The sequence below is a fragment of the Haliotis rubra genome, unplaced genomic scaffold (genome assembly GCF_003918875.1).
Source record: "Haliotis rubra isolate DU_JTF1 unplaced genomic scaffold, ASM391887v1 Scf221, whole genome shotgun sequence".
Classification (NCBI taxonomy): Eukaryota; Metazoa; Mollusca; class Gastropoda; order Lepetellida; family Haliotidae; genus Haliotis; species Haliotis rubra.
The window spans coordinates 984,741-1,012,584 of record NW_025766237.1 but is presented as its reverse complement, the minus strand read 5'-3'; the positions used below and the strand labels follow the sequence as shown (position 1 = coordinate 1,012,584).

The 27,844-nt window shown below is 38.2% G+C and overlaps 1 protein-coding gene across 1 annotated transcript; it reads right to left on the bottom strand.

Annotated features, from left to right (window-relative positions):
- Positions 1–478: 478 nt before the first annotated feature.
- Positions 479–27,823, bottom strand: LOC124277418 (transmembrane protein 144-like). The gene is given in 13 exon segments (XM_046713118.1): positions 479–5,313; positions 9,351–9,622; positions 10,137–10,240; positions 11,042–11,091; positions 11,093–11,143; positions 11,833–11,919; positions 12,990–13,089; positions 14,457–14,537; positions 16,798–16,879; positions 16,882–16,896; positions 18,157–18,276; positions 20,379–20,560; positions 27,680–27,823. Coding segments are annotated over 12 exon segments (1,212 nt in total). The 5' UTR covers positions 20,545–20,560; positions 27,680–27,823; the 3' UTR covers positions 479–5,229.
- Between the last annotated feature and the right edge of the window lie 21 nt (positions 27,824–27,844).

The window sequence follows — 27,844 nt, the reverse complement described above, 5'->3', positions numbered from 1 at the left end:
TGTATGCGGTCCCATAGTCCTTGATTGTCAAGCATACTTCCAGGTATAAATCATAAACAAGCCATAAATATTACGCCTACCCGTGAAGGTCCGGGTTAGAATATTGATCTTCAGTAACCCATGCTTGTCGTAAAGGCGATTTTTGGGATCGGGTGGTCAGGCTCGCTGACTTGGTTGACACATGTCATCGGTTCCCAATTGCGCAGATCGATGCTCATGCTGTTGATCACTGGATTGTCTGGTCCTGACTCGATTATTTATAGACCACCGCCATATAGCTGGAATATTGCTGAGTGCGGTGTATAACTAAACTCACTCACTCACTCAGCCATATTACTGCTGTTCATAAAAGGAATTGTAGTGTGAGTGTTGCAATCTGGTTGATTGAAAATAATTGCTTAAAGGGACAGGTTCCGAGTTTTTCAGCCAGCGCATATGAATACTTTCAAAAGATACAGTATGAAAACTAAAGCAGCCATGGAAACCACAACATTTATTTATCAACTCTCATCAATATGTATCAGAATAATATTTGAAATGTTTGTTTCTTGTGCATTTCAGGCTCATGGAGAAACAGTTACCATGGAAACCAATGACATCATCCATCACATCAGTATGACATCAGTCATTTGTTCCTAATGGCATTTTCAAGCAGGAAAACACAACACCCACAATACAGAACAGATATAATGAGTATGTCCTGGTTGTTTGTTAACATGACAAGCTGTGTACTGCTAGAAAAATATAACAAACGTACACCATGTCAGAATTTATATTAAAGTCTTCAGCAAGACAAAACTTGCTATAAGGGTAACAATGATTACAGAAACATAAGTATATTTCCCTCGACATCAGAGTAGCTACTACAAAATATCAACACTACAACCGAATTGCTGTTTAATCTGCATTCTACAACAAATGCTCAAGTTGTGCTTTCTCAATATATCTTGAACAATAAGTACCTGGCAATTAAGTCCCGATTCTCTGCATTATTAAACATGACATATTTACACATCATACATGCATATTCATAAATTTGAAAACATGACAAAAGTGTTGCATACATCTACTGATAAAACAAAATGTTTATCACAAATTGTTGCGGAGCTATTCATGACATACAACAACATGTTGTTTTTAAAAATCAACAATTTCTGTAACAAGAACAAGTTACAAAAGTTATGGCAGCCATTACTATAGAACAATCCAGGAGATTAATCCAGGAATCCAGAGTAACTGGTCTTGGTAATCTCGTTCTCATTTTCTCAAATTCGTGGCATTACATCATTGCAATAAACACAAGTGTCAAACTAAGTACTACAGCATCCTCATTCATCTTCAGTGGTCCTGTTATCAAAGAAATACAAATCACCTGTATAATGCTATATCACTGACTATCAATGGTTATAATATTAACACCAATAATTAGCAATTTTGTAACTGACATTTCTGCAGACTTGGGGTTTTTACAGACATTTCTGCAGACTGGGGGGTTTGTACTGACATTTCTGCAGACTTGGGGGTTTGTACTGACATTTCTGCATGCTTGGGGGTTTGTACTGACATTTCTGCATACTTGGGAATTTGTACTATCATTTCTGCAGACTTGGGAATTAGAACTGACATTTCTGCAGACTTGTGCCCAAATATCAGTGCCTGATCACAATCATCAAATATTGCATTATGAATGTACACTAGGAGAATATCACATTAACCACATAAATATAAAGATTGAACATTCATAAAAGGTTTTGAAAAAGGCTTTTATTGTACTACACACACAAAAATAACATTCAAAATATCCATACTCCAGGAACAGGAAACACTGAGTTATATTCCAGCAATATCACAGATGGAGACACCGGAAATGGGTTTCACACATAGTACCCATGTGGGGAATCAAACTTGGGTCTTTTGTGTGACTATCGAATGCTATAACCACTAGGCTACCCCACACTGAGTTTGGATTAAATGAGCTTGAAATACAAACTCAATATACAGTGCAGTAGCAAATGTACAGCACATATGTGCACCTTGCATATTATACCAAAAAAGACTGTTTGAGACTGCAGATACCTTAGTAATTGTCTATGTGTACACTATATTGTGTTTGTAGGTAGGGTCAAAAAGTCTTATTCTGTATTAACTCTTTTTATTCAGTTCTTTGGCATTGAGTCCATATATACTCTTCAGTAAAGAAACCTGCCCCACACTCAGAGCATTGCAACACTCTGTACAACGTTATAAATATCATAGTGAATATTTACAAAAATAATTCTAACATGATAAACGTTCTATATGAAATATTTTATCAAAAATGCACATTTACCTTTTATATATGGGAACCCAATACAGCTGCACGACTGCCACAGGTAACAGTCAGTTAAGTTTACAAACCCTTGCATCCCACAAACACATTTTCTAAGAAATATAATGTATCATTGTCTAAAACATCCTAATAGAATATAGTTATGAACCAATTGCTTATCCCACCTAAAAATATATTCATATAATAAAATCTGTTCACAAATTGTATTAACCAAGTAGACATGAACCTATTGGCACATGGTCTGTGATACAATTCCTTATCCTACCTAAAATATATTCATATAATAAAATCTGTTCACAAATTGTATTAATCAAGTAGACATGAACCTATTGGCACATGGTCTGTGATAAACAACTGAGGCTTCCCAAGGATCCTCTTGTTTTATGGGCCTTACTGGCCAGAGCAAATGAGCAACAAAAAGAAAACTTAAAATCTTTGTCAGGGCATATCTGAGGTAAATGAAATAAAAACAATCTTTGAAAAGACAACTCATACATAGTTTCAATAAAAAATGCATTTTAAGATTTATGAACCACTTTATTTTTTAGATACAAGGTGATGTGATGTAATAGTTTACCTATTTAATATATTTCCCTGCCGGAACATGCTGAAAAATGGCTATAGTAAACATGCTAAACTCATCAAAAAGATAAAATACACTTCAAATGCTTCTTCATCATTGATGCAAAATACGTTTTATGTTGTGATATCATGGTAATAAGACTGAACATTAAAGGATTTCATCTGATGATCCTGAATCTAAAACATGATGCAAATATCAATGAACAGTACTATTAAAAAACAATATTAAAGGAACCTGAATATCTCTCTTTAAAAATAGAACCAACAACATCACTAACAATTTAAAACGTTAATAAGGAACATAAAACATGAAACAAATAATATGCCATATGAAGTGAGCCCATTCCCCTGACCATGTTGTGTCCTGTGAATACATCTGTAATCAGTTGACACATGGAAATGTAACATCACATACATGGATGTGTCTTTCTTTCATGTCTGTATAACTGTACTGGGAAATGGAATCCAGGCAGTGTTAAGAGCCTGCTCAACATCCAGTCATTCTGTCATTGTTATAAAAAATGGTTGCATCATCAACATTTAACAACATAAATATCATCATCTTTCAGCATAACTTACATGTTAAAGAGAACAGGGATTTACAGGACGCGTATTCCTGCAACCTATACGCATAAAAATTGACAATGGACGAAACAAAATTTACTAGTGCATCCCCAGGGACGCAGAAAAAGTCCAGATACTTTTTGTAATAAATTCCAATCAAGTAACAATAGGTTATCACTGAGTTTGCTACTAGCTGGGTTATGGTATCATTTGCAATTTAATTACTGTAACAATGTGCTGAACATAATACACAATACAAAAACAGTATTGATAATAATATTTAAGTGTCTGGGACTCCTATTTTGTTGTCTCCTGAAAATTACTAGTATGAGTCTCAGGGACCCTCAAATACAGGACTCAAGGTAAATCCCTGAGAGAAGGCATTACGACTGATCTGAGACCATCCTCGATTAGCCAGGGGACTGTGTATACTTCCAATCCAGATAAGCACCCTGGACCCAATTCACCACCACAGCTTTGAGTGAGTGAGTGAGTATGGTTCTACTCCACTTTTAGCAATATTCCAGCAAGATCACGGCCTGGAACACCAGAAATGGGCTTCACACATTGTACCCATGTGTGGAATCAAACCCGGGTTTTCGGGGTGACGAGCGAAATCTTTCACCACTAGACTACCCCACCTTCCCTCCACAGCTTTGATGATTCTGTTACCATGGTACCATCTCCATATCACCTATAAACGGCAGAATTTCACGAAAGTTAATTGATGAGATGGCAATTTTCATCATGGTGCCATTTGAATAAGGCTCAAAGAAATCTACGGAAGCAAAAGTGTTCATCGTGTTCATGGTATCTATAACACAATACCCTGAGGATGATCTCAGGTAAAGTTTGCCCTGACAAAATAAATAGTGCTAAGGATATATACATATTATATAGGTCTTAATTATTACCATAAAGACATACCCATTCTTCTTAATGTGTATTAATTTCCAGGAATGTCATGCATTTGATGAGAAACATAAATAAAGACAACAATATCCTCATGCTAATGTAACCAATATAGAAGTTACTGCCATATATGATGTATTTCTGTTTAGAATGATAAACAAAAGGCAAGAAACATCTCATTCGGGTATAAATCTCCCTTTTATCTCAAGCCTTGCTGGTTAATACAGCACCTTAATCAGGTCAGATTATATAACATATCAATCATAAAATATGACACATAAATCATATACGACATTAACCAGTCATATTGATATACCTATTTATTATTTATGATGACACAACACGTGAATCATAACAGATCATCGTTGAATTATCAACCATTAAAGCTGACAGCATATCAATCATGTAACATGATACAACAAAAAACAAACTGAGCTCCTGTCTTCAATAAAATGCCCTCTGATTTGGCCTCCTGATAATGCACAATGAACTTGCTTAACAATAACATAACAGAAAGGCTAGGAAACGAAGATGGCAGGCAAAGGGAGATAATCCTGGTATCTGATCCCAGGTTTCAGAAGGCAAATCCAAGTTTTTGTTTCCCTATGTAGGTGAGCAATATACATGATATAAACAGTTGTGACAAAGTTCATACAATCACATTGTCCATAGGAGAAAGACATTGTAGCAATGCTAAAAAACAAGAGCTGACCGTAAATGTAATGCTGCATCACAGTTGCCTAGCAACACTATCATAATGATATTTACTGACTGAGTACGAACATGAGGGAAGATGTCTGAAGTGATCAGGAATTGAAGTAAATTTCAGTTCCAAGTCCTCTTCATGATTTGGACATCCCAGCTAGAACAGCTCCGGTTACTGTGAAGGACATGGCCAACAGTGAAATCAGGATGTTGCGCAGACCCTGTAAGTAGACATATCACAATAAATATATATGCTCTGTTAAAAGCATCATGGGAGTCTGCAAGTAGACATATCACAATAAATATATAGTATGACCAGAAATTATTGAGAATTTTAGGAATATGTTTAATTGGATTTCTAGTATAAACAACCTTGACCAGCTATCAAGTGCTTGGTTTCATTCAAGAGAGACAACTCCGTTAATCCTTTTTCATTAGTTTGTGAAGAGTTATCCCCCTTTGTTTACTTGCTAGCAGACGACATTTTCAGTGATCCTCAGTATGGATGATTTAGAGAAGTAGAAGTTGATTTTAGAGTATTATAACAAGGACATCAGATCAGCTAAAGTGATTTCAAGTAGAATAGGCATCCCTTTGTCCACTGTTTATCGTGTTTTGAAAAATATTGCAAATGGATATGGCATTGAGCACCAGGGAGGCGCAAGTAGGCCCAGAAAATTGACTGTCGGTGACAGGAGGCAGCTTTGTATTCTTGTTTCTAAAAACAAACGAAGGAGTTTAGAAAACTTAAGGCTGGATATGATTGATAGAGGAACTGTGGCTGTCTGTAAGGAGACAATTAGAACTAAGCTGCATGCAATGAGTTGGCAGAAAAGTCGAGGAATTCCATCACCGATCATGAAACCTGAACAAAAGGAGCGAAGGTTGAACTGGTGCTTACAGCATAAAATGTTTAACTGGGACAATGTGATTTTCTCAGATGAAAGTTCTGTGTGGCTCTTTCCTAATACACTGACATTCTGGACCAAACAAACTGAAAAACCTTTGTATCAGCGCCCAAAGTACAGTCCGAAATTTAACGTGTGGGGTGGCATATCTGTGTTAGGGGGCAAGCCCTCTGTGTATTTGAAGGAAATATGAACAGTGAGCGGTACACAGATATTCTTGAGGGACATTTACTTCCATCTGCTCACGTGTTCTATGGAAATTTTTGGATTTTCCAGCAGGACAACGACCCCAAACATCGTTCATAGCATTCACATGCCAGGTTTCGGACCCAAAATATGACATTATTAGATTGGCCAAGCTATAGCCCTGACCTAAATCCAATAGAAAATGTTTGGGGACTTATGAAGAAAAGTATCAATAAGAAAAATCTGACAAATATTGCTGAAATGAAAGAAGAGGTGGTCCGATATTGGGACAGCATGGACCACGACTTTTTAACTTCTTTGATCAGTAGAATGCCCCGCCGCATTTAAGCCTGCATTGCTGCCCATGGTGACTTGACAAAATACTAACTGCTCACCTGTCTTTGAATCTGAAGTTATGTTCTGCTAATATTCACATTTAATACGTGAGTAATGAGTGAAAAAATATAAAAAATTGCAATCTTTAAATTCTCAATAATTTCTGGTTGTACTGTATATGCTCCGTTAAAAGCATCATGGGAGTCTGCAAGGAGACATATCACAATAAATATACTGTAGTCGTAGTTATTTTCGCGTGGGATTAATTTTCGCGCTTTTAGAGCAAAAAGATTGTGCGCCAATAATCATACCACGCGAAATATTCATGGTCAAGTCATGACAAATACTCAAGTAGGAATTTATTCTCTCAGATAACAACATCAAAACAATACATAAAGGAATAGAGGCATATATACTAGTAATAGCGATCACAATCAGCAAATGTTTGTTATCAGTTGATTGACAGCTGATCACTCGTAATCACAACATGAACGAAGCTCACTTACAGTCACAAATCACAATAGTCCAGCTTGAGTGAAACCACTCTTGATCAGGTCACTTCGCTTGGAGATGTTGTCATGGAGATGTTGTCCTGGGCGTGAAGAGGTTTAACAACACTTGTCTTGATGTCAACATCAATGGTCGATGTGGGATCGTCATTTCCGTTTGCTTCTTGCTCTTCAATTTGGCGAACAACTTCACCAGAATACCACAAATGAACTGGTGTTTCATTTCATCTTTGAAAGTCTTGTTCATGGCGAGATCTAGAGGTTGCAACTTGTCAGTGCAACAGGCAGGCACATACACAAATACAATGTTCTTTTTCGCCAAGAGTTTCTGCACGGGTTCCACACGATGAGCATGATACACATCAAAAATGCAAAGTGCCTTCTGTTTCTTTGGTAAGCCAAGCCGGGCACGTGTCGCTGTCACATAGGGGTCAACGACTTAAATGATGTACCTCATCATAGATTCCTCGTTGCTCCAATGTGTGTCCGTATGTGTAACATCCCAATCCTCGGGAAAGTTCACTGATGGGTGACATCGGTCCGTTTTACCACCATAAATCAGTTGGGTTGGCAGGAATTCTCCTGACTTGATGATGGCGAGAAGGGCAGTGATTAGACGCTTGTCACCAATTCCAGAGATCGTCACTTGTTTAGTACCACGTTCGTCCATAGTGCAGTCACCTCCAGGCACAAGCGACAGTTCAGTTTGATCGCAGTTTATTACGAGTTCGTCAGGGATATCGTGATTCTCAATCACTTTTGAGACACCGTTGATGAATTCTGTCTTGATGTCTTCAAAATCAGCTGGTAGTCGTTTCACATCATTCGTACCCTTCCGCTTGACAAAATCCATTCTACGAAGTAGTGACTGGGCCCATGATTCTGTCAGCTCGATGTTCCCTCCAATTTCTTTGAGAAGCGAATTATGGCGTTTTTTCATGATTCCATAAGCAGCTGCTAACAAAGTTCTTGTATTTATTGCTCCACCTGAGAGTCGAGTTTTTCGAACCCACACCCTAATTTTGGCCTTTGACCTCTGACAGCTTTGACCAATCGCGGTGGAGATTCGCCAGTTTTCATTTGCTGTTTTAGAAAACTGTTTTTCATTCCCTGTACTGTCGACTCACTAACTTTCCACTTTAATTCAGATGAATATTTTTTTGATGCCTTCATCACGCCATTTTCAATTGCATAGACAGCAATTTTAGCCCTAATTTCTTCATTGTAATTGGCATACTCGCCGCGTTTTCTTTTTTTGTTAGATGAACTTGCTGACATTTCTTCCATTTTATCAACTGCGTTATTGGCCGCTATGGTCACTTCAAAATCACCCTCGTCTTTACAGCAATTCGGATCAGGTAATCCAGGTGTCTGAGATTTACGAGCCTTCGCTAACCACATTCGTAATGCCAACCTGATATCAGATTTCGGAGCATAAGGTGAGATATTGAAATTGAATCATATATACACCACAAATTGAAACAAAGACAAGAAATGCAGCCAATCAACGATTTGGCCATGTGAACAACACGTGTTCATGAACAACAAACACTACTTTATGATTTATATGTTTAATTATTGTAAGTACTTGTATACACTATTCCTTAATTCGTTGTCACTTGATCTCGCATATGGGACAGATGTTGTCATGTTGACACAAGTATAATCCCACCTCTCTCTCTGATTGTTTTAGTAAACACGATTCAGTTATGGCGGCTCGCTTTGATCATTGCATGTCTATCGGTTGTGAAAACTTTGTGATGGACCCCATCACTCAGGTGTTTGGAATATGCGAAAAAACAACTGCGCTAACAGATCTTTTGTGAACTTTCCGCGAAAATTGCACCCCGCGAAAATATATATGATTACAGTATATGCTATAAAAGCATCGTGGGAGTCTGCAAGTAGACATACACAATAAATATATATGTTCCGTTAAAAGCATTGTGGGAGTCTGCAAGTAGACATACACAATAAATATATATGTTCCGTTAAAAGCATTGTGGGGAGTCTGCAAGTAGACATACACAATAAATATATATGTTCCGTTAAAAGCATTGTGGGAGTTGCTACAGATTACATTGGCCAACATTTTACATCCAAGGAGCCACATGCAAAGCTTGGCCTAGGCACAACCTAACATAACAATAATGACTAAAGTGTGAGTGAGTGAGTGTGCTGCTTTTAGCAATATTCCAACAATATCATAGAAGGGGAGACCAGAAATGGGCTTCACACATTGAACCCGGGTCTTCAGCTTGATGATCAAACCCTTTAACCACTAAACTACCCCACCACCTGGACTAGCCCGTAACTCACCCTAATTTCTTTAAACACCAGAATTCCAAGTGCCAGTGCGATTCCTCCAGGAACGGTTGAGATAATGGGGAAGGACACAGGTTCAGATAGTGATGCATTAGCAATGAACCATCCGGCTGTGGCAATACCCCACATGCCACCTGACACAAGCCCAGGGAGGATAACTCTAGGGTAGACATTTGGGTTGTTGCGTTTGTAGACAATGTAGATGATGAAGAAGACGGTGCTGGTGAGGTAGATGCCACAGAAGTGAGCAAACACGTAATCCAAGGCTGAAATTACAGATGGGTTGTGAAACATATGGTTGTGGTCCATGGCAAAATGAAAAACACCTGTTTTTGTTTATTTGTTTGTTGTTTAACGCCACACTCAGCAATATTCCAGCTATATGGCGATGGTCTGTAAATAACTGAATCTGGACCAGACAATCCAGTGATCAGATAAATCATTAGAACAGTCAGCAGAAATACAATATGTGAGATAGAATAAGTTTAAAAATATATGTGTTTTCCTACTAAAGCAACTTCTAATCCCAGTGAGTTATCTCAACTTGATAAATGAGTGAGTGAGTTTAGTTTTACGCCGCTTTTAGCAATATTCCAGCAATATCAAGGCAGGGACACCAGAAATGGGCTTCACACATTGTGTCCATTTGGGGAATCAAACCAGGTTCTTTGGCGTGACGAGCCAACACTTTAACCACTAGGCTACCTATCGAGCCCTCATGTACCCCTCACAAACAATAGACAAAACATTTAGCCCATCATCAATGATGCAACAACTTACAGTTCTGACTGGCCCCATGGTCTTTCTGGGACTGCTGCACATAAAGGGCAGGCGTGAACTGAGCTCCGTACAACACGCCAGAGAAGGCGGACAGTGACAAGCCTCTGGGGAGATAAACACGGTGACAGTAACAGACCGACCCAAAAAGTGTCAGTTAGCATGGTAATATCTAACATGATCCTGCACACGAGAATGGTGAGTTCATTCCTGGTTGCACTATTGTGCAGTTAGGAGATAACAAATTTGTGGCAATAAAGGAATAACTGGGGTCTAAAATAAACATTAACAATAAATTGTATATTTACAATATTCATCCTATCTCATGTTATGCACTTTCTTATGAACCTGACATGGAAATGACCTGAAATGAAGTTTTCAGCCTCTTCTAACACCTTGCCAAATCAAATCCCAGCTCCATCTACAGGGCCTGTAAGTCTCGCAAGGTGCTACTCCGGTACTAAGCTGGTTTCCAGCTCACTTTGCACACGCGATATGCGAGACGGTGCCCAGCTTACTTCTGGTACCAGATTTCCAGTGACAAGCGCATATTCAAGTAGAGTTCTGGTTCCAAATTGTGCGACCGACTTTACTAGACTGCACCAAGTGTACAACTATGCTTGGCTGTCACAGCTGTTGACAGTCACAATCCTTGGCTATTTTGGGGATGGGTAGATTGGAAATTTGTCATTCCTGCAAGAATTATTGGTTCCTTACTGTCAACTGACAACCATGAGACCATTCGAAAGGATATGAAATGTTGTTTGTCACGAAGCACAGTGCCGTGACCTATTTACGCCCTATTGTTGTATGGGAAGTCGCTGTAAGATCATGCATAACCTGTATCTTGCTCTGGTCTACCACTGACATTGGCTGGTATTGTGAACCACTTCAATATGTATACTTACACAATCTTCTGTGTTAGTGGGGACATTCTATCCAGTATTGTTTCATCATCATTCTTGGATTTTCCCCCCATTTTCGCTTGATTTGCTCAAACTGCTGCTAGACTGCCGACAAAGGAAAACAAACATGACAGCCTAACCATGTGTTTTGATTAATAATAGCATCATTAGACATATGGTAAAAGAGTGTTGAAGAAGCCATGTTACATTGCAAAGCCGAAGTGAGTGAGTGAGTGGGTTTAGTTTTACGCCGCACTCAGCAACATTCCAGCCATATGGCGGTGGTCTGTAAATAATCCAGTCTGGACCAGACAATCCAGTGATCAACAGCATGAGCATCAACATGCGCAATTGGGAACCAATGACATGTGTCAACCAAGCCAGCGAGCCTGACCAGCCGATCTCGTTAGTCGCCTCATTCTAACCCAGACCTTCACGGGTGCAAAGCCTGAGACATGAGGTGAAGATAAACAGATCTTTCTAATAGTAACTATACTGATTTTACAACCAAGGGCCACTGACTTTTATTAAATTCAATCAGACCTTTGTACTAATGTGTAAGAGTAACCATGGCAACAGCATTAACTACATAATAACATAAGCACCAATGACATGCTCATCGATGTAAATATATTAAAGAGAGAATACAGCAAGACATTATCTGTTGATGATTAGGTTTGGAAAGGTGTAAAGTTAGATCACTGCGATAGACATGTTTCATGATGGAGCAATTAATGATTGTAGACCACTGACACTGAACCTCTGTATGCAAGAAAGAAGAGACAATGCCTCACCCGCCCCTTGTTGAAGACGAGGATATCTTCTGAATTGGACCCATAGAGGGAGCCACTGTGTCGACGTGACTGAATGTTGTCCTGCTCCTGAACATAATGAGCAAAAACAGCCAGATGAACAATATGGACAATATCATCCAAAACTGTGCAAATTTGACGAACATTTTACATAATGAAATGTTGCGTGATTTTCTTCATTGTTGCTGAACAGAAAAAAAAGCATACACACAGACGTTGACTAGAAGTGTTTGCAAGTACTTGAAGAAAACTGATGAGTGCCCTACGCCACTAGTTTCACAATGTTCCTCAAATCATTAAAATCATAAGATAGCAAGTACCTTGAGTCTTAAACCTTTAATTCATCACTTTAACAACGAAGAAACCTCCTAAGATCCAAGATTTGCCAAAAGTATGTGTGAAAGTGTGCTTTTGTATAAGTGACTGCTTATACTAGCCAACACTATAGTCCGTTTGACTTCATTTTAGACCGATGAATTGCTGACTAACACAAAATCTAATAATTGCAACAAAACCAAAGTTTGCACAGTCACATCAAAATCAACAGACCAACTCTGATGATTTGTCTCATAATTTTGGACACCCGAATAAAAAGTTGTTTAACAAATGAACATTATTTTGTTGTCACTTTTCGCTATTTCTTACGAGGGGGAAATACTTGCTGGTAGGACAGACAGGTGTGCAAGTTGTACGTGTAAAATTGAAATTCACTGTACACACACGGTGATTACCTGGCTGTTCTACCACAAATGAAGTCAAACGGACTATAATGCCAGTTTTAGAGTGCTCGCCCACCAAGATACCATCCCACATGCCCTGAATGAATATTAATGTCAACGAATGAGTGAGTGAGTTTAGTTTTATGCTGCTTTTAGCAATATTCCAGCAATATCACAGCGGGGGACATCAGAAATGAGCTTCACACATTGTACTCATATCGGGAATCGAATCCGGGTCTTCGGAGTGCGGGTCTTCGGAGTGACGAGCGAATGCTTTAACTACTAGGCTACCCCCGCTGCCCTAATGACAATGAACCAAGAAGTGACATGAAAAAGAGGAAGCACAAAAGGTGAGCTGCAGTACCTAAGCCAATTTCAACTGTAACCATGGTAACAGTTTAACACAAACACAACACTAACCGGGTTGAGCAATGGTTCTGTGTCATCAGATACGACATCTACCGTCATCTCTAGGCTAGATTTCGAGACTTCTGGCTTGACCAGCGAATATATCACTGAACTGCAACAAGAACAGAGTGGTCAGGGTATTTTTAGTGCATACAAATTGTAAACATCTAATAGTAAAGTTAAACAAGAACTTTCAACTAGGTTAATCCGTTCCTGAGTGAGTTTAGTTTTACGCCGCTTTCAGCGATATTCCAGCAATATCACAACTGGGGACATCAGAAATGGGCTTCACACATTGTCCCCATGTGGGGAATCCGGATCTTTGGCGTGACAAGCGAATGCTTTGACCACTAGGCTACCCCACGGCCCGTCTTTGAGGTCAGGTGAGGTAGGGATTAATGTCCATCCAAGTTTATTGTACTTGTTTGCAGTGTTTAGCTGCTCCTAATAGTCCGGAATCATGCCAGTTGTATAGCTCCAGCTCACTTAGATTCCCTGTCACAAGTTTATATGAATACCCATTCGATTTCGTCCTTATTTTATTCCCCTTAAATCCACAGTGCCTTTCAGGGTAGCAAATACAATCTTTAACATCACAGGAGTCAAATCCCCAAACTTTAGTTCTCTTCAGATTGTTTCAATCATGGAGGTAAATTATTACTAAATACAAACATTTATGTACATAGTGAAATATATACGAAAATTGACTCCATTCTGTTGCACTGTTTATTCATAAATCCAAAAGGCTTATTATCCAACAAAATAAAATAAGTTCCATCTATTTGTATTTCCTTTTCTGATTTTAGCTTTTGGTGACAGCTAAACCACAAAATATACACAAAGCCATCAAAGCCAAGTCTAGAATTAAAACGTGAAGTACAGGTCGTACCATTCTCTTCCCACAGAGGTTACTTGTCATATCTTCCTACAAACCTCTGTTCTAATACGGCCCTTTCATGGTGCGAGTGTTCGGGATTCGTGATTGTTTGCAATCAGATTTAGCTGTGCAATCAGCGACGTTGTATGCTTCGGGAAAACTAAAACCTCTTTGACTGTGCGATGCGCAAACGTTTCTTCTAGACAGAACTCAGTCATGTTATGGCGGATCAATGGCGTCTCCATCGCCCTCGTTGACAACGGACAAGCTAGCCAATAAATGTCTTGTGTGTCACATCCACACAAGTCCCCGGCAGAGGAGAGATATTTCTAGCCCCATATTTGCTTGCATTAGTCAAGTTGGATCAAAGTCGATGTAATCGATTGGATAGAAAGAAGGGAGATAATTTGTGTTGCGATTTTTTGCTGCTAGGGGAGTTTACGAGAACAGGGAAATATGGCCATATTAGAACAGAGGTTCGTAGGAAGATATGACAAATAACCTCTGTGGAAAGAGAATGAGGTCGTACAGGTAGCTGGAAAACAATGGTGACCCTTGAAGTACAGGTTGTACAGGTAGCAGGAAAACAATGGTGACCCTACCTGAAGACAGCTATGCAAACACCAGCATAGTTCATCCCGATCTGGTTTGGAATCGATGGAGTCAACCCAAAAAGACCAAATCTGTAAATGATGAGTGCATGTGAGTGACTATGGTCTTAGACTAATGCCCTTTTAAATATTCCAATATTAGCAACATCCACTTTTAGTGATATTCTACCAATATTCTAGCAGACGACACCTGAAATTGGCCTCATGTCTTGTACCCATGAGAGAAACTGAACCCAGATCTTTGGTGTGATAAGCAAACCCTTTGACCACTGGGCTACCTCATCATCTCCACGGGATGTTGGATGAAAAGTTCAAATTTATCAAAAAATTGAAACAAATGTTCAAATGTTTTAGATATATTTTTGGCAATACTCCAGCAATATCTAAGCAAAGGCAGAAGTTAATCATCATCCAGAAACTAAACCAACATCAAAACATGTACAGATGCATCAATTCAAGTAACAAATAGAAAACAGACAAATTAATGGCAAAATGGTTAAGAAATATATACTTTCAGTCACAACAAGAAAAGTAGAGCCACAAGACCCTGTCGGTATGATTGACACATGAACATGAGAAAACACACTTGAAGCACACATCAGTAAACGAGAGAACACCTTCATTACTAAATGAGTGAACACACATGAGTGAACACATATGACCATGTTAGTGAACACACATGAGTGAACACACATGACCATGTTAGTGAACACACATGAGTGAACACATATGACCATGTTAGTGAACACACATGAGTGAGCACATATGAGTGAACACACATGACAAACGAGTATGACCATGTTAGTGAACACACGAGTGAACACATATGACCATATTAGTGAACACATATGACCATATTAGTGAACACATGAGTGAACACATGACCAAATGAGTGAACACATATGACCATATTAGTGAACACACATGACTGAACACATATGACCATGTTAGTGAACACACATGAGTGAACACATATGACCATGTTAGTGAACACACATGACCATATTAGTGAACACACATGAGTGAACACATATCACCAAATGAGTGAACACACATGAGTGAGCACATATGACCATGTTAGTGAACACACATGAGTGAACACATAGGAGCATGTTAGTGAACACACATGACCATATTAGTGAACACACATGAGTGAACACATATCACCAAATGAGTGAACACACACGAGTGAACACATATGACCATGTTAGTGAACACACATGAGTGAACACATATGACTATATTAGTGACTGACTGAGTTTGGTTTTACGCCGCTTTTAGCAATATTCCAGCAACATTACGGCGGTACCATATTAGTGAACACACATGAGTGAACACATATGACCATATTAGTGAACATACATGAGTGAACACATATGAGTGAGTGAGTGAGTGAGTTTAGTTTTACGCCGCACTCAGCAATATTCCAGCTATATGGCGGCGGTCTGTAAATAATCGAGTCTGGACCAGACAATCCAGTGATCAACAGCATGAGCATCGATCTGCGCAATTGGGAACCGATGACATGTGTCAACCAAGTCAGCGAAACTGACCACCCGATCCCGTTAGTCGCCTCTTACGACAAGATAGTTGCCTTTTTATGGCAAGCACATGGGTTGCTGAAGACCTATTCTACCCCGGATCTTCTAGGGTCACATATTAGTGAACACACATGAGTGAGCACATATGAGTGAACACATATGACAAACGAGTATGACCATGTTAGTGAACACACAAGTGAACACATATGACCATATTAGTGAACACATGAGTGAACACACATGACCATATTAGTGAATGCATATGAGTGAACACATATGACCATATTAGTGAACACATATGAGTGAACACAAATGACCATATTAGTGAATGCATATGAGTGAACACAAATGACCATATTAGTGAACACATATGAGTGAACACATATGACCATATTAGTGAACACATATGAGTGAACACAAATGACCATATTAGTGAATGCATATGAGTGAACACATGATAAACGAGTGAACACATATGACAAACGAGTGAACACATATGACCACATGAGTGAATGCACATGAGCACATGATTGATCACATAACTGTATGAGAGAACACACATGGACATATGAGTGAATCCACACAAACATTAGAGAACACGCAAGTGAGTGAACATATATGACTATATGAGAGAACACACATGAGCACATGAGAGAACACACACAACATAAGAGTGAACATACATGAACACACAAGAGAACAAACATGAACACATGAGTAACACACATGAACAGATATATGCAGATTAGAGGACACACATGTACAGATGGCCAACAACAGAAAGCACCTACCTGCCAGTTGCCCATCCAACCAGGAGGTTTATAGAGCCCCAGACACACAATCCCAGTCCAAGACCTATTGTCTTAATGATCGTACAACGCATATATTGCCTAGTGACAAAAAGAAACATTTCTCATAAACACAAAGGAATTTCCTTAAATTGGTTTACCAATTCCAACAACACCAAAAAGTGGAAACAAATAATAATTTGAGAAACAAAACTTTTATCCTACCAGAAGCAGACACGTCTTGTTCACCATGTTTAACTGATAGACAAAATAATTGTCTTTAAAACATGTAACATTGTATCAAATAAAGCTGAACACATAAGCCACTTTCACACTGAAAAAAAACACATATTTGGTGATTGAGACGATGATGGCACGATAGCATATGCACTACAGAGAGTAATTCTTTGTATACAATGAATTTAATATTGGGATAATTTAACATGTCAGTTTTGATATCTTCGTTTGATATCTTGATCTTGCTGATTACCAGTCACATTTTGTTTGTTTGCCATATGGCTGGAATATTGCTGAGTGTGGAAAAGAAATAAACTCACTCACTCAAATGGTAACCAGCATATGATCCTCAGGGGTGGAAATAACTTTAAAAGTGCTAGTGTACTCCGGTACAGTGGCACATGTGAAATCACTTGCCCTGATAATTTTTCCACTATACCAGCTGTTTTCTTGTTGATTTTTTACATAAACAACATAATTAACATTGGAAAGTCAACTGGACACCGGTACAGTGTGATATACACATTTGCTTGCCCGACAGAAAAAAACACTGGACTCGGGCGTCGGGCAGTGGGTTATTTCCACCCCTGATCCTTTACAAACTTTGAGTAGTATAATTGCTGTGGAGCTATTCTAATCTTGACTTTCCATGGAGAAGGTTGTGATGTATAATCAGGAATTTGATTTGAATGTCACAGGAGACAAAGACAGTTTTTGGACCATGACCATGACCATGTTTTTATTAATCTAATAATCCGTTTAGTTTGTTGTTTAACACAATTCCTGTAGAGATGTCGGAAGGACAGGGTGTAGTGAGAGGGCTATCTGTAGCTAGTTCTGCATGCGTTCAATAGGGTTGTGGTCTTGGACACATCAATAAGGCATGTCCTAATAAGGTGACACTTTATTGACCGTGTGGATTAAGTCTGGCATACTGTCTCACATAATATTCCAGAAAGTCATCCCTGCACCCGATGGCCTGGACCTTTGCTCACAATATCAAACAAAATATGTGATCCGTACGATGATGGAATCATCATTTACAGTCATATGACAGGTCCCTCATCCAACAGAAAAAACAGGAACTTGACCTTCAAACACGATTACAAAAGATGAGATGCCTACCTGTAGCCCAGATAACTCCTCCAACCATCACAAACGAGTAGAAGCGAGACATGCGGATCATCTGTATAACCAGGCCCACCATGAAGATGGCATTGCACAGCACCCACTGGAAAAACATCCCTGAAACATTGTATAGTATTTATTTTGACAGTTTGTTTGTTTGTTTAACCCTACACTCAGCAATATTCAAGCTACATCTCGGCGGTGTGTAAATAATCGAGTCTTGACCAGACAATCCAGTGATCAACAGCATGAGCATCAATCTATGCAATTGGGATACGATGACATGCCTCAACTAAGTCTGCAAGCCTGACCACCAGGACCCTTATTCTCGAAACGTTCGTAGCCCTAAGAATTCTAACTTTGATCGTAGCCAATGTGTTAAGAATGGGCTTAAGAAGTTCGTAGGGCTACGAACGTTTCGAGAATAGCTAGCCTGATCCCATTAGTCGCCTAATATGACAAGCATGGGTTACTGAAGATCTGGGGTCTTCAGCATATAACTGTTTCCACACAATCAGTATCATAATTCCATCAATATTCACTTACACATTCACTCACATTTTACCATAAAAACTGGCTTAGTTGAGCAAGCAAATTAACATGTGTTATTAAATGGCTGTGTATTGGGGCTATATCCCTAATACAATTCTATTGCCACTGCAGAAGTTGTAAAGCAATTTTACTCATCATAATTAAAATGTGATAAAGTAGCACTGTCAATATGAGCCATTTTCCTCCCTGTCAATTCACACAAAAGGGAAGTAACTCTAAAATGAAAATATAATCCTTGCTAACCAACACACCAGTAGGTTTGAAAATTACATGTTTTATATCTATTTATATGTTATTGCAACAACTAAAACTCCTGATTCTTATTCATGCTATCAACAATACAACTGTAATTATTATAATTCCTATCTATTAAGTACTATTGTCAGGCAAACAATTTCAATACATCAATAGTTTGTAATATTTGTTCTATCATTACACTTGTAGTTATTAAGCAAGTAACACCCTGACTAAACATCTGGGTTTTATACAGAAAAATATTTTTTATAAACAGGTGCAAACACCAATCAATGTGGCTGCCTTTCACTTTCAGCCATGTTTAAAACTGCATCACACAGGGTCTATGCAATTAGGTCTTAGCATGTTTACAGACACTGCTTGGAACATACTTGCAAGGTTTCAGCTTCATCAATGTTAATAGACCTTGAGTTATAGACATGATAACATGTAACAGTTTACAAATTGCTACCAACAATATTTAAAAATTAATTTAATAATATTTCCCCAAGCACTGACAATATCACCTGACTAACCATTGAGTCTTGCAGCTGTTTCATTTATTATTTCATAAATTATCACAGAGTTAACATTCTGCCCGCAAGAGTTGCATGATATTCATTATCTAGGTGTCACACGATCGCTATATAAATTTTTTTAATAGCATTGCACAAAAGAGGTTAGGAACCATTACAATACAAATGTAACGTTACATTTGATTGTGTTTGTTTGATTTATATTGTTTCCAAGAGGCAACAATAACTTACCATCTTCAATTACCAAACATCACGCCAGTTCTGACCTATGTCCATTTTGACATTGATATTTAGCAGGGCTTTTAAGTGGAGTATGACGTGGGCTAGCAACATGTTTACTTAAACAGCCCTCCTGGCCAGTGAGTTTTCAAAATTAATTCCTACACTTCCTGCAAGCATGGCAAGTTAAACATATGCGGTGTGTGGTCCGGGGCGTAGAGCTCAGGTCACAATCAGTTGAAGTTAAGCAACATTGGTCGCGGTCAGTCCTCAGATGGGTAACCATGTGTGGCAGCTTGACTCCTTAGAGTTTCTAGGACTTCAGTCCTGCCCCACAACGAAACACATGTGATACATGTGGTCTCACCTTAGGCAAGTGAGTTTGTTCCAACTTGCCTCTATCCACCCAGCAGTAAAACTGAGCTCCTGGTATGATACGATGGTAGTCTGAATTTGAACCTTGAGAGCCTGACAGGCTACTGGTTGTATTCTCTACAGGGAGTGTTCTGTACTCGTTAACTGGGGTAATATGTCAGCGCTTTCAGCATGCAATGTGCATGGATAAATGTGCAATATATATGGACTATTATTAGTATTATTATATGCTTCACGTACAAAATGTCAATAAACAATCATGAACATATGATAAATGTGATAAACAATTGTTTCCATTCTTACCATCTCCTGTTTCAAACTTCTTGACTGGGATAAAGTTTGTGCCATAAAATGTCGCTGATACGACACAACTGATGAAACCCAGGTATTGAGGATACACGGGTATGCTGCTGCCATTTGTGTTGTTACCAAACAGAAGGCCGTGGTCAAAATCAATCAAGGCAGCCATCTTCAGTGATCTTGTTCTGAAAAAAAGCAAAAACATGAAGTCACAAACTTCTATAAAATTTAATTTGATGCATGTAAATCAGCCTACACAGGGGTGGAAATAACCCATTGCCCGACGTCCGAGTCCAGTGGTTTTTTCTGTCGGGCAAGCAAATTCGTATATCACACTGTACCGGCGTCCAGTTGACTTTCCAAAGTTAATTATGTTGTTTATTTTAAAAATTCAACAGGAAAACGGCCAGTATAGTGGAAAAATTTTCAGGGCAAGTGATTTCACATGTGCCACTGTACCAGAGTACACTAGCAATTTTAAAGTTATTTCCACCCCTGCTACAACAGGTTACGACAACAAACCAGTGAATAACTAACAATAACTAACAGAAGGCGTGTAAAAATTGAACTGCGATGAAGTTGTGTCAAACACGTTGGTAGACCTGTAACTACGCTCACATATGGTGTTGTCAAAATACAATTATGGTCCAAATGAGGTCCAGTAACAATAATCATGATAATACATTCAACAAAATAAACATGATAAAAGACCCTGGGGTCTCTTTATATCAGGTGAAATGGGATGCATGAATGCAGGATGATGGGCCTAACATACACATTGAGAGCATGAAGAATAACACAAGTAAACATGGCAACCGCTTTAAAAACTGCAACAACATACTTATTACAGACACCCATTTTCCTTAAGCCACACAACCTTTGGATACTCCAGAGGCTGAGAATGAAATCTGAGTGCAAAGTCTAAGTAGAAATAATGCAGCACCATATCAATTTATTAATTACACTTGCGTAACCTTGATTTGTTGATGTACGGGAAGTACGGCGACATTCATATTTTAAATGAATGATTTCATTTTGTATATGCACTGATTATTTTATTCAATGATTCAGCAAATTGAAAATGCCTAATATTCCACTCATGAATGAAACGTTTGTTTACGGAAGCCATTTGCAATCATCACCTAGTCGTGTGCCCACAAAATGTGACCTCACCTTGTTTCGTGGATTACGTAGTCGGTTACTTTATACCACTATGTACGACATCCCACTGCTGTAAGTATTGACACCAAGGAAAGCAGACAACGAGAAGTGAGAATGTTGGAGCTAACGGTATCCTTTTCACTTGACATTTTGTAAAAAGAAAATTTGGTAATGATGGTATTAGTGATTTGGGGCTATTTATCCCAATGCTGGACAATTATATTTAGTGTACTTGTGTGTAATGCAGAGATTCGGAACTTTTTTTGTCAGCAAGGCGTGGCATTGTGTGTACATCAAAAGTGCCGCTTTGTGACATCAGTCAAAACTAAATTTACGAGCAAGCATGATAATTTCCGCGATCCACGAATCAAGGTTATCCACGAATTTAGGTTACGCTTCTGTATAATTCTGGTGCCGACCCTATTTTTTTTAAGCGGTATGAATAGAATAAGCTTTCAGATACCATTGTTTTTTCCCAGCATCAACAGACATCAGTCATTCTGATACAGAAAGTCGACATGAGTAGTGTTTTTACTAGTTTGTTGTTATCTAAGTGAGATACACAAAATGGAACGTATCCAAGCCATGCAGTAGTGTAACTTGCGTTAGTTTACAGGACTGTCATTTGTCTATAAAAAGTATAAGCAGCATTATTCCACATGTATTTCTTTTTTTCGCTTTACACAAAATATTATTCATATGTTTCAACTTAAGCAATTACAAGACATGTTTGTTATTTTTTTTATTTTATATCAAACAAAGTATTCATGAATAAATATTTATATTCGTTACTATACATTCGTAAAACATAATGGTATCGCAATGCATTGCTTTTTTTGCTTTACAGAAAATATCATTATATATTTCAACTTAAGCAATTATGTGACAAGTCTGTTATTTGTATTTTTATTATTTTTAGGTTTTTTTATTAAACAAAGTATTCATGAATTAATATCCACATTCATTAGTGTATATTTGTAAAACTTGTATTTGTTGCAACCATATTAAATAGACACAGCAATTTCCACAGTAAATACGTTTATTAGGGTAATTTAAACTAAACCTCCATGATATTTAATTTGTTATAACAAATACAGAGCTACAGATAACTTTTGGGGTCATTGAGTTATGTACCCGCTTGTGTTCATCTCATCTGGGTATCCTAATTTTTCTTTGAGTAACCAAATACATTGTACTCACCTCACTCAAACTCAACTGGGTATTTTGCCATTTCTATTAAATGTAAAAATATAATAAAGTTTAAATGTTAGTTATTTATATTTGATCAGTAATATGTGAGGTGAGGTGAGGTGAAATTGGGTTCAACGCCGTACTTGAGAATATTTCGCTCATATGACGACGTGCATGTGTATGTGCTGCTGCTTGTACTAGCCCAGACTGAAGCTGGTTTTATAGTGCTAGCCCAATGAGATACCATGCCACAGTGAAGCATGAATACCCCACTCAGACACATTATACTGACTCCGAGCCGACCAGTCCTTGTTTTACCCATAAATGCCGAACGCCATGCAGGGACCAACAAGTACCAGATTTAAACGTCTTTTGGTATGACGCGGTCGGGGATCGAACCCGCTACCTTCTGCTCTCTGGGCTGACGCTCTAACCACTACACCACGGAGGCGGTCTCTGTAATATGACTGACTGACTGAGTTTGGTTTTACGCCGCTTTTAGCAATATTCCAGCAACATCACGGCGGGGGACACCTGAAATGGGCTTCACACATTGTGCCCATGTGGGGATTCGAACCCGGGTCTTCGGCGTGACGAGCCAACGCTTTAACCATTAGGCTACCCCACCGCCCCTCTCTGTAATATGAGAAACGATAAGAAAGACTGCAAGTTGCCAAGTTCATGTCCTGAAATAGAACCTCTCAATATACCTGAGTTATTTTATCTATCCACCAGTACACAAGCTAAGATTTGACATGTTTGTGTGTACACATGTAAGATCACATTTATTGAGTATTTTCAAAAATTCAAGCGAACGTGTATGCAATAGACGAAATAGGAATTGAGTTTTCACATAAACATTTGCATAATTGACGCAGCTTATCTGTACCTCTGAAATACAAAGTAAATGTCCTATATCAAGATCAAAAGGATGTCACTAAAACTGCCACACTTCACTCCCACAATGCATGGACAGGTGATTAAAACTAATATGAATACCACTGGGCAAGATAGGGATATATGATACAGGTGACTTCATAACTGTGATAACCAGATAACTGGGTGGTTATCAATGCCATCAGCTGGAGTATTTGTTATCACCTGTTTTAGTTAATGTAGGTATGTAGATCAAGGTAATCACCACCATCATACATGTCATTCATCTTGCACTGGTCTTGATCACACATGTGTACCTATCTTAAATATGTGTCACAACATCCATTGTTCATTTACAAAGTGTACAGTTAATTCCTTATAAAGATAGATCAATATTCATGAATATTTCCCTGACACTTTTAATGAACTACAATTATTATTTTAAAATATATATATTAAAACAGTAGGGGTTTATGTCACCATGTGTGTATTGTTGCACTATTATTAGTATGATTACTGATTATCCACTATTACTAGTTTGATTACTGCAGGAACATATAAATAAAACAACACCTTCCAATAGAACATGTTATTGAGCATTGTTGAGAGTTATGATGCAATGAAACTTTTCCCAGACCAGGTGAAAGACCTTTCTAAGTGTAACAACTTTCTGAAAAGAAATGTTGGTAATTATAACCGTTAAAGATTGTTGAGAGTTATGATGCAATGAAACTTTTCCCAGACCAGGTGAAAGACCTTTCTAAGTGTAACAACTTTCTGAAAAGAAATGTTGGTAATTATAACCGTTAAAGATTGTTGAGAGTTATGATGCAATGAAACTTTTCCCAGACCAGGTGAAAGACCTTTCTAAGTGTAACAACTTTCTGAAAAGAAATGTTGGTAATTATAACCGTTAAAGATTGTTGAGAGTTATGATGCAATGAAACTTTTCCCAGACCAGGTGAAAGACCTTTCTAAGTGTAACAACTTTCTGAAAAGAAATGTTGGTAATTATAACCGTTAAAGATTGTTGAGAGTTATGATGCAATGAAACTTTTCCCAGACCAGGTGAAAGACCTTTCTAAGTGTAACAACTTTCTGAAAAGAAATGTTGGTAATTATAACCGTTAAAGATTGTTGAGAGTTATGATGCAATGAAACTTTTCCCAGACCAGGTGAAAGACCTTTCTAAGTGTAACAACTTTCTGAAAAGAAATGTTGGTAATTATAACCGTTAAAGATCACATATACTCTAGGGGGGTACACATGCATAAATCTTTTAATGGCATAGTTTTAATCAAACCCCGTCATTAAAACTACTCATTTCGACCCTTAATTAACTTAAATCAACCTTTCTGACAACACTGCACAATTCTCTCCCTCAAACGAAATTTCAACCAATCAGAAGGGGCGTGTCTCCGTGACGTAATGTGAGGTATTAATATGAGGGGCACTGTAGAATTCATGTACATTTCCAGGGATAAATTATCTTGTTTACAGGTTTGTCTAAACCTGAAATCGTGACAATTGTTGTGAAAAGTGAAAGCTTTATGTTTTCACAATCTACTGTCATTTAATCTTGTCACCTGCTTTGCCTAGCTTCCAAATTACAACTTGTTTTCATAGACAATTCTGTCAACATCGCTTGTCATACCCGTTACCTGTTGGCTAGCTCTGGCTTTTGTTACCATTTATGTCAAGTGATTTCAATATGGTTAATTCAGTGGGTTGGCATTTCTGTACAAAGCAGACTGTATCATGTCCAGAAGTAATTCAGACAGCGACAATCTTTCCATTGAATCTTCAATGAAGAAACAATCGCTAGGCCTTAATTGTTCGAGCCAGACGCTAGTGATAGTGAAAACTATGATCAGCCTCGCTCATCACGATCAACTAGTATCTACATAGTGGTGAGTGGACGTTAATGTAGCAAGAAATTTATTGCACAATATTATTATTAATATTATTATACAATATTTATTTAGGCAACTAGTGCTTGCTCAAGGCGCTGGTATTTTTTCCCTCGATCATTGGATGTCAATCTCAAAGGCACATCATGTTATCAATCTCAACTCCCTAGGGGGAGTATACAACTCTTGCAGCCACTAGGCACAACGAGTTATTGTGGCTTTCTCAATATTGTCACTTCGACCTCCACCTCGCTTCCGTGGAAGAAATCGTTATGTTACAAGTTGTGTCATGCAAAATCCTTTTGGTCATGATTCAAATACATATTTAACTACGAGTAGAAAGTAGTTTTGATTTTCTGACTTGATGAAAACAAACCATAATCTCATTTATTCTCGAACAGACTTTTGCCCATGACTTATGATTTTTAAAAATTGCGACGTCCTGTCACGAACATCCGACAGTCTGAGAACAAATGCTATTTAGGTTTGTTTTCACCGAGTTACAAAATCAAAACTACTTTGTACTGTTTCTTTGTACTGGTAGTAAAATATGTATTTGATTGATGGCCAATAGGATTTTGCATGACATAGCTTATAACATAACAATTTCTCTCTTGGAAGCAAGGTGCGTGTCAATATAATACTACTTACAATACTATTGTCACTTTGACCACAACCTCGCTTCCGAGGAAGAAATTGTTATATTACAAGTTGTATCATGCAAGATCCTTTTGGTCATCATTCATATACATATTTTACTAAAACTGGTAAGTAGTTTTGATTTTTTTACTCGATGAAAACGTCGAGAAATCAGCAAAATGACGAGCTTATTACACACTTTATAGACAACTGACTTCAAATCCTTCCTCCCATAACGTCACTTCCGGTTCGCTGCAGTGCTCTGGTGACAGAATTACGTAACCTCTCTGTGGTTTCGCTGGCAGGCGAGAGTGAAGCAGACGGCTTTTTGGCAACTTTTAATCACTCGTAAATAATTAACCACAAGTTTTTTAAAGAAAGAATTTGGTGTTCCGTTGAAGACTAACCACAAGTCTTTCATATGTAATGGTTAAAAGTGTACAAAAATACGAAGTTTATTCGTTCTTTAAAAACATACCACCTGTTGAGACCAAACGAAAACTGTGAAATTTGCACATGTAATCAGAAATAGGTTTCAAATGCTCTCCAAGCAATCCCATCTAGATCTGCATGTGACTAATACTGCTAGGATGGGTCCAAATTTAATTCAGATGCAAAACGTGGCTACAATATGCATGATTGAGACTGAAAACATGTGTGACAGAAGTGAAACAATGTTTACTGTCATTGAAGAATATATCCTGTGACTAACCTTGGGTCTGAGTAGTCCTGTAGGTACTAGGGTAATAATGATAACCATCCTACCCAGATTTACCCATCCCTGACCTACATGTTATCTAATATTTGTGAATGAATCTGTCATATACAACATGTACAAGGTACAGATCTCTGTGTGTACGAATACCAGTAGTTGTCCACATCTGCACATGACTCAGTGTCATCCATAATGGTTGTTAGTCACGCTTTATTTGTAGCCCATTAATACAATAGCCATGAGATGAAACTGTTGTGAGTAGTTTCTTGGAGAGACACTTAGAAAATGGTGTTTATACTCTGACCTTAGGCATTGTGTAGCTAACTGGCTTCCCCATATTGACTGTAAAAACTCTTTCTCACACTTGTGTATATGTATCTAAATCCCTTTTCTGTTCATCATTTGCAAGGTGTTCGAATCTGCATAGAAACTTTCCAGTCATACAGATCGAAGTTGTTCATACATCGTTATTCTTCTTTGTTACAAGTTTTGCGTTTGAGTGTAAAAACTGAAGTATCTTCAAACTCTCAGCACCAACACCCGTTATGAATGCCAAATTTCATCAATTATTCATCATCAACACCCATGATACATCATACCCTGCGATTTGGTTACTAAAATAACCTAACATCCAATCTCGTGACTGAACTGGTTTTGTCTTCTGGCAAGCTCATTCAACCGCTATCAGCTCCAGGCGGCGACCAACTTATAATGACATGATTATTGCTACTACAATTAAAAAGATAAAATTCTAATATATGGTGGGATCACAGTAGAACCTGAAACGCTAGCATCATTATCCATGAACATACCTTTCCTCAGATCCTCGCTATAGTTTCATTTCATCTCCAGAAAACAGGACTTAAGCTTTTCGACAAGTTGGTGTCAACACAAAGCTGTCATGTGATTATGTTGTTAGAGTTGCTCCCCTTCGTGCTGCTAATCGATGAAACTCCGCGCACTAACGCTCTGTGTGG